Below are 13,735 nucleotides of genomic sequence, written 5' to 3'. Positions count from 1 at the left end.
AATTTAAAAGTTGGAAAGCAAGAGTGGCATAGCTGGCCTTGCACACAAAGCCGTATTTCTGAGTGATTCAAGCTGTAGGACTGAAACCAAATCGAGAAGGCCAAAAGATAAAAATAGAAACTTTCACTTAGAGCTGAGTCATTTGTATTTTCAATACAGGAATTGGCTCTGGCCATTTGCAGCTCTGTCTTACCTGAATCTCTGCCCCTCGGGAGGGGACCGGGTTATGTGCAGCAAAGCTTGGAGCTCTGCTGAATCCTCGAGGCCGCGGGCTCCGGGAGGCTGACGCTTGTCCCTGGGTCGGCGGGCCGAGCCGTCGCGCTGACCGCTGCGTGCCAAGGGCTTTCGGCCGAGCAGCAACTTCCCTGTGACTTTGCTCCTGCCGCGTCGTCGTCCCGTCCCGCGGGCGCCGCTTCCTGCTGCGGTTTGCGCAGAGCTGCCGCGGGTCGGCTGTGACCCCTGCGGCACGCGCGGATCCACCCCAGTTCTGCCTCTCTGCCTGGAACTCGCTTCCCCCGCGCGCGGGCAGGGAGGCCGAGCGCCGCCGGCCGTCCCCGTGGCGGATGAGTGGCCGTGCCCGGGACACGGGTTAGCAGAGGGATGCGCGTGGTGCCAGGAGGAGGAGGCGGCCACCAGTGCGGGAGCAAGGGGTGCGCGTCACCTCTTCGTGCTTCGGCAAAGCGGGAGCAACAGTCCTGCTTCCATACGAACCTCTTGCACAAAGAGACGGATTCCCGAGTCCCAGGAGCCTGGGAGGTGCATGCACAAATACAGGCACCTGCTCGGGCCTGGCAGAGCTCCTCTGCCCTGGCTCAGCGCTGGCTGGCACCGAGCAAGGCTTGTTATATAATCCAGAGCTTAAGCTAACGCTTTCTGGGGTGGCTGCTTTTCATAATTCAGTTTGGGAGCCCCTTAGGAAGACAAGAGCCCAGAGCAGTTTTCCATCCAGGGCTTAATTTTTTCCTTTCCAGTTTGCATCAGCAAATGCTTTTTCCTCACAGGCCAGGAGCATTTCTAACCAGAGTATTTCCAGTGATTCTGGTGATCATTGGTCACTTTGCAGTGCTATATCTAAAATTGTCTGCGTGCCCTCATAAAATCCTTTATGCTTGCTGGGAAATGTTCAGTGCAGGGCTGGATTTAGCCTGCATGGTACTGGTGTGTAAACAGTTTAAAAATAATACAAGATTATGCAACAACAATGAAAAAGATCCTTTCAGTACCAGATTTTTGTTTCTAAACCATTCTTTTGTGTTTCGCATTTGGTCTTTGGTAGGGTTATGTTCTTCTTTGAGGCAGCAAGCGTTGGTTAAAAGCTATATTGTAAATCTGGGCTTCATTCATACTACATAAAGCTTTTTTCCACAGGCACAGCGAGCAGATCTCAGGGCAGAGCTGTTCCTTTAATTAGTTTAAATAATGGATGATTGGATGAAATTGAGCATCATAAAATACTCAGAAGAAGGGTGTGTGTGGGGGTTTCCCTCTTTGCTGTTTTCTCAGGTTTTTACCAGTTAAGAAGAAACATTAATCTCTACATGGGGGTCATGATCCAGTTTGGTCCTGGTCTTCCTGGCAGGGACACTGGATTTCCCATCTCACCCAACTTGTGGTCTCACAGCTGCATTTGTTGTGACTTGCCCTCTTCATCTCCTGCCAGGAACTTCTGCAAATTGTTTGAATCTTGACATTTTAAAACAGAATCAATTGGACCAGGTGTATTTTTCCCAAATCCTAGGGAAAATATGAAATAGGTGGCAGGGTTTTTGCTGTGGGACCCTCCTTGGTCAATGGGGCTGAAGCAGACAGAGGAGCAACCTCCTCCTTGGGGCCACAGCAAAGCAGTGAGTGCTGGGCTGTGCCTGCATCTTTTAAGTTATGAAAGAAGGAGGTGAATGGAATATTCTAAAACAACAAATAAAACCCTAACCTTGGTGTTTAGAGAAAGAACACTGACGGTATCTTCGTTTCATAAAACATTTTGATCAATTTGGGCTCATTTAAAATTTATATACAGTTGTGTTAAAGAAGCCTGAGAATTTGTTTTGTCCAGGATGGGACATTTTTATTAGTATCTCAAAGATTTCCATGGGGTAGAAACGTTTCCTTACTCAGTCTAATTGGAAAGTGCAATATAGGACCTGTCACCCTGTGAAACCACTGGAGGCTTCCTGCTGGCTGCTATTCAGTGCATGAATTGAGTTTGTCAAGGCATCGGAAGATCCATGTGTCTGGTACAGAAATGCCACATGCCACAGAATGAGCCTGGCTCTGTTAATTCTGCAGACCCTCCTGCCATTGCCCCTTCGGCGTCATAGAGAGAAATGGCTGGTGACTCTTGTGAGTTTTTAAGCATTTGAGGGAGTGGCGTAAAATGTTTAGCACATTTTAAGCATCATCTCTGTGCCTTTTTGCATGTGCTCCGTGGCAGCAAACAGAGGTCAAAATGGTAAAAAATGAATCTGGGAAGGGTTAGCAATAGCCATCTGGTGCTGTTGAGGGATTAGCTCCCTGGAGAGGCGGCCTCCCTGCCCGCCCGGCCCCGGATCCTCGCTAGACCTCAGGCTTGGATTTCACTCTAATGGACATGAAAATAACTGCCGAGGGTGAAATGTAGGAGGTAATTCAGACAAAGAAACCGCCTGCCAAAAGACACCGCGTCCAGCGGCCACTGTCGGAGCCGCTCGAGTGGTTCGTGCCCGAGCAGAGCAGGGCAGCCAGCGGTGCGAGGAATCACTGGCCTTACTGAGCAGCACTGCATGGGATGCTGTGTTAAAGTCATCGTGTCCATCTGCTCCCGTCTCTGGAAATACCTGCACAAGCGATGACAAGGTCAGTAGCAGTTTTAAAGTTGCGTTAATACTGTAGTTCTGCTTGGAAGTAGAATTCTGCTTGGAAGTAGGCTAGCTTTCCAGCCTATCTTGTCCTGAACTAAACATCTCATTTGTATTTTTTGTGATAAATAAGAATGCTCTAGTATTGTAGATAGTTATCAAATAACTTCTACCGTATCAAAGGGACTTAATAAAGCACTTTAAAAACTCTGAGGTTATATGTCAAAGAATGCAATGATTTGGGGTGTAAAGATGATAATCATCCCTATAATGTGTTGTTTTGTTATGCTGCTGTGTCCTGTAGTCTGATTCACAGCTTTTGCCTGCAAACCCTCACTTCTTACTCTTGAAGGGATACAGTCGATTTAGAAATTTTAGATTTTAAACAGTTTCTCGCCAGTCCTATTACAGGGCCTGTGAATGGGTGTACGTGCACTTAGCCCTGGTGCCCACATCGTATCCGTTATTATAAGAGATCTATTTTTGTTTTGTTTTTTTTCAACTAAGGCAGCACAATCCATTTTGCTGCTAGATTCATATTGCTGTAATTGTTGAACGGCAGTAATATAATATTGCTTTTTTAATTAATAGCCACTGTTACAAATAGAATTTCTTTTAAAAAGAAAATTAGTCTTGGTTTTAGCTTTTGTAAAAGCTACAGCCTTGGACTTTGAAATCAGGAGTGTGAAATACTTCCGAGGAGAGGTTCTTTAATGCAAGCTGTTAAGTGGTGTAAGGAATAGTAGAAGAGTGTGTTTTTAATGTTAACAAGTGCCAGTTTTTGAGGAAGGAAAAACAACAGGCATTTGGTTTGGTTACGGTCATTAGCAGAAAGAAGAGATTGCAGAATACCAAGCAAAGAAAAAGTGCAGTGGGCCTACAGAGAAATTAAAAAAAGAAGCTGCAGAAATAGGGTAGAGCAGTAAGAAGCAAGTCCTGTGGCCTTGTTTTCTTTGGAATTCAGAGTGAGGGTGTGAATTCAGTGCGAGAGAAATGACCCCAGCCCATCCCATCTCAGTTCAGGTGGACTTGGTTTATCTGCTTTCCTCTGCCACCCCACAAGTGAAGAGGGGCTGATTTGGGGCAGTGCTTTTGGAGGCCCTGCAGGAAGGCTGACCCTCACCTATGCCGTAAAGCAAAAACCAAACGAAAACACAACGGGGCTGCGAAGGCTTCTGGAGTTCCACGTAGTCTTTTGTTACAGGAATACCCAAGGAATACTGCTAACATGTCATAACTGGCTATGCTCTGTATGTTGTCCTGTGTTAACATAGACTTTATTGAGCGAAGGGCAGAAGCCAAGATTTCTGCAATCCAAAAATTCAAACCACTTTGTTACATCCAGACTTAGGGGCTCAGCGTTGAATGATCAAGTCCAGAAATTGAGGTTTGCTGTTATTTAAGGTATTGATTTCATACTATGTTATTTAAGGCTGTATGTATCTGAGGTGACCCTGAGCTGAAAGCCATGAAGTTTTCAGGTAGAGTATGAAGCATGTAAATTAAAGCCACAGGCAGAATCCTTTTGGATTTCAGCCCAGATTTCTGCTAAAATCAGCTTAGGCATATATCCCAGCCTGCGTGAATGCCCGTACTGATGAATGGTCTTTAACCAATACAGTGTAATTTTTCTCTATTTTTTTCCTTTGCCTTATGGCGAGTATAAGTTAAATTTACAAAATATATCCGCTTGGTATTTTTCATTTTTAAGTCAGAAGATGATATATCATTTCTTAAGTCACCAGAAAGTCTTCTGTGAATGGGGTAATTCAGTTCCCCACGTGTTTAGCTTTGCATCCATGGCTTCTGTGTTTTTTGGGAACGGAGCAATGGGTGGCCTGTTTTCCACTCTCACTTAGCCTTTGAAAACTCAAGCTGGCTTTGACAGGACCACATGGGTGCAGCTGTTGGTTAAGGGTAGCTTTTTATTACTCCATGAGTCATCAGTTTTACTCTTTTTTGGCTTGTAAATTAGTTGCCTTGCAAGGTCTTTAGCTACTGAGGAGCTTTAGCATTTTTTCCCCCCAGATCATCTTAGGCAAGAGGTGGATGTGCTCTGCAGAATACAGTCACAGAATGAAATCTTGATGGCAGTTACATAATGAATTTGAATGATGAGCAGCATTATTTTTCTGCCGAGGATGTTTAAATACAAATACATCAATTTCAAACACCAGAATTGCCCAGATTGCTTAGATTCAATGAAGCCTTTATTGACTTTTACTTGATGGATGTTCAAACATAGCCTAACTTATCAGTTCAGGTCAGGTCAATAAAAAATTCTTGCATATTTGAGAGTAAAATGGAGTTTAGGGACCAAAATTAAGGTCCTGAAAACCTTGGCTAAACCTCCAGCTATGATCCCAGTCCCATGTTAGCTCCATGAAACCTACATGTTGTGGGCATCCAGGTCCTGGAGAGCACGGAAGTCTGTACCGAATGCATGGGAACTGAGTCCAATGGGTGATTTACAAACAGTGCTGGTAATTCCACCGTTACAGCAGAGAGGATACAACACTTTTGGAGAGGCCAAAAGGAGCATGGAAGAGGAAGCAGGACACATTAGCCAGGCTATTTCATGAACAGTCCTTGAGTAAAACACAGGAGCTGTCTCAGGATTAGAGTTCCTCCTCCCCTCCGTTAAATTGTCATGGTCCTTTTGCTCCTGGGCCTGGTTTGGTTGTCCCTGGTGGGGCAGTTTCAGGAGAAGAGATGGAAGATGCCCCGTACAGAGTGGCCTGGTGTGCAGGAAGCACGAGGGGCTGCTTGGAGACCTCTCTGGCCAAAGAGGGAGAGACCTTGGGATCTCACAGATCCCCTGCAAGTCTCTGACCCAGGGTGCTCGTATCTGCTCGTATCTTTGGTTCAAAAAGAATGAATGATAACCCAGCGCTTGGTAGAAAGGATACACTTGGATGGGGCTCCAGGTGTGGATCCTGAGTGATGGTTCCCAAATCAGGAGTTGAGTCCGGAAGGATGTAAAACGTGTCCCTACTCTGTGCATTAGTGACTAGCTTAAAGCCGCTGTGCCCTGGTTCGAAGGGCTTCCTGCTTGGCCCTCCAGCTGTGCTGGATCTCCAGTGTGAGGCATTTTATCCTCCTAGGGAAATTCCAATGCTGCTCTCTGGGTCCAGGGTTTCATCACAGGGCCCTGAGCAGAGTGGCCGCCCGCTCCAGGAACTGGAACGTCTTCCTTCATCTATACTTGTGTTTAGCCCTCTGCTGAGTTGTAAGATCAAAGAATCATTTTGCTTCAAAATTCTCTCCTTTTTAGCAGTTAGCTGCTTTGGAATAATTTGCATTTCCTTCCTTTAATCTCCACGAAAGCAATTAAAGCATACACAGCATTCAGAGAGGTCCATTACAGGTGGGTGGCCTCCTGTAGAGGCCTTGAACACACACTGGCTGAGTTTTCTGTTATGTGCTCCTGAAGACTAGAGAATTGGGAGGAAAATCTAACACAGCGGGAGCGTGGCACCTATTGCATGAGTTACAAAATCCTGGTAACTTGCTAAAATACAACATCATGTTCATGTGCCTTGATTCCTGCTTCGTCCTTCACACGTTCCATGTCATCCGAGAAAGGTTATCCTGCACGTCTTTAATGGCACGAATCTCTGGAGCCATCTTCAGTGTCTGAGTGATTTGAGCTTCATTTAAATAATTGATGAGAAGTGTTAGTCAGAAGGTCCTGGTGATTCAGACTGCATTATTCACAGATACTTACTGACAGTTATAGATCGGTCCAAATGTACTTCTTTTTTCCAGGCTGCAGGAAACTCAGCCTTGCACGACATATGTATCTATTTTAAAAGTTCTTGTTAACTCATGTGAAAACCTGTGGGCTTTATGGGTTTTCTTTAACCAATCGCAGATAAGCAGTAATAATTAATATTCTTTTAGTAGGAAAAAGTGAGTATGAAGTGGTCTCTTTTGAAGTGAAGAGTGCTTCTGGTTTTGGATTTGTCTTGTGTGTTGTTGTTTTTTGTGCTTCTCAATGGAGGCAGCGCAGCATCTTGCTCCCTGCCATGCAGTGATGGGTGCTGGACGATGCCGAGGACGGAGCATCGCGATCTCGGCGAGGCCGTAACCTCAGTGTTTGGCAGAGGCTGGGAAAACACAGGGAGAGCATTTGGGCTGGCTGGGAATGGACCCAGCACCCGCCCAGCAGTGCTGTGGTTGAAGCACAAGAGCGGGGATTTCTGGAGACACACAGTTCCTTCAAAATGTAAAGGCTTGTGTGGCTGCTAACAGCATCTTCAAAAAATCTAGCCTGGGATATTATTCAGGATTGAATTTGGCAACACTGGGCATCTTGCATAATCTCCCATCTAGAAAATAGAGCATAATAATTCTCTCCTTTTTCACATTCATTAAGGTGTACAAAGCTCTAGTTGCAAATGCTAGAGAAGTAGCATAGAGAAGGGGCTTTAGCGGGCTCTTAGCGTGCAATCAATAAAGAGTGTCTGACGCAAAGCTAATGATGCCAGAATGGCTTTGCAGCCCTGCAGGCTCCCTGTGACTTCAGGAGGAGCGCGGTGCCTGTGTGTGCAAGTACTTCCCTTCCCGCGTTCCAGCAGCGGGAGCCGAGGGCTGCAGCAGCACGTACGTGTCTGGGAGAGCTCTCACACCTTCCGCTGGAAACCACCTCTGGGAACCGTTGAGGAAGTCCTTGGCCCTTTTAGTTTCATGTCTCTGTTGGAAAGTACTTCAACATCCTTTAACATTCTCTCCTCAGAGAATTTAGGGGTTGAGGTTTTTCTCCCCATCACCTTATGAAATACACGCAGTAAAGATTCCACTGAAAATAATCTGCCCCTTGTTTTTTTGTGTTTTTCTTGTGTTTTGTGGGTTTCTTTTTTTGTTGGTGGTGGTTGGTTTTGACAGGTTGCATTGGTATTCCAGCTATGCATGAGTAGTAATTAGGTACTTCTTCCTGAGCCCTCTTTTCCTCTCTCCCTGCAGGATCTGTGGACATGGGTGGCAAGCAGTCCACGGTCGGCGAAGTCTCCATAGTTCAGACACCTGTGACAGAGAACATACAGGCTGCTTACAAAGTGGGAGACGCCAGTAAGGCCCAAGAACTGATTAAGCTGTCATGTGAGGAGACTGCATTGCAAGTAGAAAAGGTAGGGGCAGAGTTACTTTTTCCCAGGTTTTATTGAGAAACTGTTGCATGTGAAGCTGCTGCCTTGCGTGGTTCCTCCTGCAGACCCTGTGCTCACCTACCTGCTCTGCTGGTGCTGCAGAGTCCTGGCTGGGACTCGTGTGGAGTGCTCAGGAACATGTGCTCACAGGCAGAGTTTTCTCTTGATGCACAAGTCAGAAGCATGAGACACACCTCAGGGAGAACATACTTAAGCACAGATGGGCTAAACAACATTTTAAGGTCACTCACAGCACCAGGAGTGGAGCCATAGGATAGAAATCCTATTGACATTGAAGTGGTTGACCAAAGTCCTGCTGGCTTTCCTGGGGTTGGTGTTTCACATCAGACTGACAGTGATGGGAGCACATGAGTGTGTGTTGGCTTTGGGATGCAGAGAGGCCTGGGCTTTTCTGCCGTCCCTCCAAACTGGCCAACTGCAACCAGCTCTGGTGTAGGAGACCTGTAGTGACCTCCAACTGACGTTCCTGCTTTGCAGATTGCATACAGGGCTTGGTCTTCAGAAAGTGTTGCAGTGTCTTGGGTTGCTGGGCAGAATTTATGTGATAGTGGTAGGGCCTGAAAGTTGCTTCAATATGGAACTCAATCCTGCGTTCAGCAGCTGCACTAAAATATCCTTAAAATCTTTTCTTCTCAGTATGGTGGACTACTATAATAGAGAAAACAAATGGAGTTACTTGTGACTTAGAAAGATGGTTACAGTACCAGATATTTATTTGCCCAAGGTTGAAGTATAAATAAAACAATAGCTTTGAAATCTTGATTGTGGTGAAGTAATCAGGAGAACTTGCACTAAATGTAAAATTACTATGCAAGATTCTCAGCTGATATAAACAACACTTCATACTAACTGCACGTCTGGCCCTGAATCATTATTATCCAGGTGGGTGTTACTGTTTGGAGCACACATCTGTCTAAAGGTCAAGGTGCATGACCCACAGTCTGTTATAATATCTGTAGATTTTCAAGTGGGCTGGTGTCAGTTTCTGCTGAATTGTCCAGAATTACCCTCTTTCCTCCCTAAACATCGCCATTACCGGGTTTAGAGAGTCCCTGAGAATTAAGTCCAGACTTAGTAGCCATCTCCAAAATATCATATCAGATGAGATATCACCTCATCTGTCAGCAGAGCTGTGCAAATGCCATTCCTGTTGTCCTGCGGGAAATTGTTTTAACTTACTGTGTTGGACCTTGGGCACTTTTGTAGAAGAAAAAAAAATAAAAAACTTTTAAAAAGAAACAATAAATTAATATAATTACTTAATATATCAACAGAAGAGGTTACAGAGACTATTAGTGCTCATGACGTTCTCAGCTAACCACAGTGCCAGTATTGCATTTGCATGGACATAAATAAATACATATGAAAAGCTCTAGAAATACCCTGTTTGTTTGCCTACGTTCTTCCTTTGCCTGTCCCCTTGTTAGAGGTGTGAGGCTCTTGTTAGAGGTGAGAAGGCTGTCACAAACAGTTTATTTGCTGCATTTTCTTTACCAGTGTCAGCTTTTGGGCATTGCAGCAGCGTATGGAGATCTGCAGGCTGTGAGATATTTACTGAAGGAAGCATTAGTGGTGTTACCAACAGAACCTAATGATGACAATGCTGCTGTGGTGGCTGCTTATTTTGGACATAAGGACGTAGTGAAAGAGCTGCTGGACTCCTTGCATGGTAAGGGGCTTGTCCCATTGCGTTGTCTCTGTCTTTTCTGCAGGCTTTTCAATAGCTGTGTGCTACAGCTTCAAGCAGGCATATTTTTTTTTCCGCCTGCCTTGGAAGAGGAGGGATTTATGGGAAAGTGGGTGGAGGAATGTAATATCTGCTGTGTCTTAAGAAAACTTCCCCCATGGGGGGGAAAACACACACATAGAAATATTCCATGTTTGCAAATTGGAAGTAGGGAAAGATGCCATTTAGCAGATTCATTCCCATCAGCCCTCGCAGCTGGGTAACGTCCCAGATCCCGCCGAGAAATGATGGGATTTTCAGGAAACGGCGTCATCCCACTGTGCTGATCCCGCAGCCACAGCGGGGCTGGGAGGAGAGAGCGCAGCCTGACTGTCGCCCAGTGATACTTGGGTGCACAGATGGCAGCACGTTCTTTGCTCTCTTTTCCTGTCTTTTCAGTTTGACTTGCAGGGGAATTCCTTAGTTGGAAATACCATTTTACTTTGTTTATATGTTCGTTTTGATACAATGATTTTATGGCAAAAGAATTTTATTTTTTTTTTAGCCCCAGATGCAGTTCTTAAGGCTGATTTTTCCTTTGCAACTGCGGGGTGGGAGGAAAGATCAATGCTCGGAGAGTCCGGATGGGCACTTGGAACTGGGAACTGCCTCTGGAGACAGGGTCTGCAGGGGGACTTCCCAGTGCCACAGAGCAGCCAGGGTGGGATATTCATTGCTGTCCTGGCCTCAGGCAGGGCCGTGGTCACAATAATTAAGCTTGTCCTCTGCAACCTGCGATCTGAAGGTAGCCCTGGCTCCCCGCCAAAGCTGTTCACTTGCCAGCGGCCTCGCCGGGGTCAGGAGTAACCTGTTGGGGCACCTGCTTGTTTGATCCGCTGGGAGCGTGAACAAGCAGCAGAAACTCTCCGGTTTTGGCAGGGAGCAATTACATGTAATATCTCCTTCAGCCAGGAAAGGAGGCTGGCGAGGCCGTTTTTGTAACCCACTAGCAATAATTAAATTATATTAAAATAATAATATTCTCAGTAATAAAAAGTGACTTAAGTAGATGTTGGAAACTTGAGGTAGGTTTAGAGCTTGCCAAATTTCTTACACCTTTGCTTTGGGAGACTGAGGTGCAGGAATTAGCCCTATAAAGATGCCAGTTACAGGAGTTTTTATGCAGAAGCTTCCACTGGTTTCCTTGTGAAGTTATGTAGAGACCAATCACAAGGTTTGGGAATAAATTACACGTGTATCCCAGGAGTGTTGCCTTCCTTGCCTAATGCATTGCAGTGATTCTTCCTGGCTCCATGTGAACTTCTGGCTTACAGCTGAAGCAGAGCCTGATGTTACTGCAGCGTGAGGGTGAGTGATACAGTGAAGCTGCAAAGGGTGCAGAGAGAGACATTATTTCTGCAGAAACTTGGACTTCTGGACCTTCCTGCAAACCTTTAATATTGGATGTGAATTTGTAGAATAAATGGAGGTGGTGGTGTAAATCAGGGAAGATTAGAGGGTGGCACTGTTGCTAGAGATAATCGTGTCATGGACATTTAATTACATAGGGCAGAATCATCCTCACATAGAGGAGGGTGATGTTCTATGATCAAAATACAAATTCAGCAAAACAGCAGTTTGGGGAGGACTAAAACCATGAGCAAGTTCATGCTGACATCAGAACATGGTATTTTACTTTTTAGCCTTAAATAACATTTGCCTAAATTTGCTGTGAATTGATAGTAAAAAATCAATGGAAATATTTCAGTTGGGATTTGAACTCTTTATGGAAGACTTTTTCTTGCAGTGAGAACCAACTAAAGCAATTATTTCACATTATCTAAAACATTTATTTTGGGTTTATTTATCCAGAAAGATGAGAAGTCAGTTGATTTTCCCTATTATTTGTATCCTCTCTCATGAAGCTGGAAGAAATGGCCTTTCTTGGATGTCAGCAGGATCGGTCCCATTATCTTTGGATGCAATACAGCCTTCGTCGCCCCTTGCCACTTCTATTTGGGAATAATGTTGGATTTTCTACCAGCAGCCTAGCAGGCAGCCTCCAGACCCTCCTGCTGTTATTGGTGATTAAGACAGGGCTATCCAAAAGAATTGCTCATTAGAGGGTAGGTGCTGAGCAGACTTTAAGGAAAGAAGGTTGCTCACAACTCAGCTGAACCCAAGAAAGTGTGTCAAATAAATCTAGGACTTCTGTGTAACACACTTGTTGCCATCAGGACCTTCACCCTATACCCTTTGCATAACCATTATTTGACCCTTGCACTCCACAGGCTGGTCCAGCAGCATCAACTAAGTCAAATGTCTTGTTTTTTTGCAGGTCCTAGTACTTGCCAGCAACTCCTGAACTGGATGCTGGCCATAGCCTGCCAGCAGGGACACTTGGACGTGGTCAAACTCCTCATTCGCGCCTATAGTGCTGACCCAGAGAGCTGCGCGGTCAGGAGGAATGAGTTTCCAGTTCTGATACGTTTGCCCCTGTACGCTGCTATAAAGGCAGGTGTGTGTTTGCATACTGCAGAGTTCTGTGCCTTTTTTTCTGCAATGTCTTTTAAAGAACGGGCTGAATTCTTATTCCTAACAGGAGGTATACTGGTGTGGCCTGCGTTTCCTGGAATTGTTCTGAATTTTCTCCACTGTAGGTTGGAACACAGTTGACTTGGAATCAGAGAATCCCAGAATGGTTGGGTTGGAAGGGATCTCTAGAGATCATCTAGTCCAACCCCCCTGTTTCAGCAGGAACACCCAGAGCATGGGGCACAGGGTGGCATCCAGGTGGGTTTGGAAGATCTCCAGAGTAGGAGATTCCACAACCCCTCTGGGCAGCCTGTTCCAAAATCTTTTGATTTAGCCACATTTAAGGTGGGGCCCTCCTGAATTAAATCACTGAAAATACTGAGAGGCTTTTTAGTTTAAATATCTTAGTGGGGAAGGGAAAACTATCGAAAAGCAGAAACCTTGCAATTTTAAGTACTACTGTGATGGCTACTGTGGCATACAGGTTTGATTTAGGCTGAACAATTTACACTTCAAAGTATAGCTGCATGTATAGTTTAATAAAGCAGGGAAAAAAAAGAAATAGAGTCTAACTCAGTACTTTCACATAGTATCTTTGCTGTCTTGGAATGACCAAACTGAACTCCATAATTGGAGGAAACAGTCTTTACATAGTTCAGTTCCCTTTTTTGCACACTCCCATGCAGAGTGTTTTTTTTTCAGAAGTGGTTATTTCCCATGGTTTTCTCTTCAGCTCTGCTCGATTCACATGCATAAGAACAAGAGAACAGACAATATTCCTTTTCTCTGAAGGGAATGAAGATGTAGCTGTGTTCTTGTTACGGAATGGTGCTTTTTTCTGCTCCTACATCCTGATGGACAGTCCGGAATCAAGCAAACACCTTCTGAGGAAGTACTTCATTGAGACAAGCCCACTACCAGGTAGTGCTCCAGCAAAAACAGTAAGTAGACATTTACCTGTCTGAAGAGATGCTCTTTTAAAGGAGCATCATGTTCATAATTGATATTTAACTTTGCACACCGCTGTGGCTGGTGACTTCTCAGCTAAGAGCCTTGTGGTTTGCTGCCCGTTTAGAGAACAAGTTGTAACAGTGGCTTTCATGCGAGCGCTGAGTTGCGTGAAGCCTTTAGATGTTATCACTCTGGCAGCTTCTGCTTGGCCATTCTGACACTGGTGTATGAACTAGGGTTACAGTGTTGAAGGAAAATGTGGGCTTTGTGCTCAAAGCCTGAAAACTCTGCTATAGGCTTCCTGTGTGACCCCAGGCAAATCACTTCCTTGGCCAGCTCTGTGCTGGCCAGCAGTGCTGCAGGGTGGCACAGAGCATGTAAACCCCTGGGTGCCCTGCAGCCACAGGTGCCAGGAGCTTTTGTTGTCACCCTCAGGACGTGGCTCTCTGGAGCAGCAGGGAGAGCCGTGTGTGATCACATCATAATAATGTGCTATTAATGTAAGCTCTGTGCTTGTCCCGTGTGACAAATACTCAGTGGGACACAGGAGCTGCACACTAAACATTGTTAGTCAACAAGAA

General features: G+C 45.3%; 1 protein-coding gene across 3 annotated transcripts in view; it reads left to right on the top strand.

Annotated features, from left to right (window-relative positions):
• LRRK1 (leucine rich repeat kinase 1) overlaps window positions 1-13,735 on the top strand; it is a 69,600-nt gene that overhangs the window by 8,080 nt on the left and 47,785 nt on the right. For all 3 annotated transcript variants that reach the window (XM_088536829.1, XM_010215759.2, XM_010215760.2), the window contains exons 2-5: window positions 7,800-7,963; window positions 9,500-9,671; window positions 12,007-12,186; window positions 12,996-13,144. In XM_088536829.1, the coding sequence (XP_088392955.1) occupies window positions 7,800-7,963; window positions 9,500-9,671; window positions 12,007-12,186; window positions 12,996-13,144 (665 nt within the window). The remainder of the gene's footprint in view (window positions 1-7,799; window positions 7,964-9,499; window positions 9,672-12,006; window positions 12,187-12,995; window positions 13,145-13,735) is intronic.

The sequence above is a fragment of the Tinamus guttatus genome, unplaced genomic scaffold (assembly GCF_059628265.1).
Source record: "Tinamus guttatus ecotype Peru unplaced genomic scaffold, ASM5962826v1 Tinamus_guttatus_pri_ptg000004l, whole genome shotgun sequence".
Taxonomy (NCBI): domain Eukaryota; kingdom Metazoa; phylum Chordata; class Aves; order Tinamiformes; family Tinamidae; genus Tinamus; species Tinamus guttatus.
The sequence above is the reverse complement of the archived record's forward strand: the minus strand, read 5'-3'. Positions and strand labels throughout refer to the sequence as shown.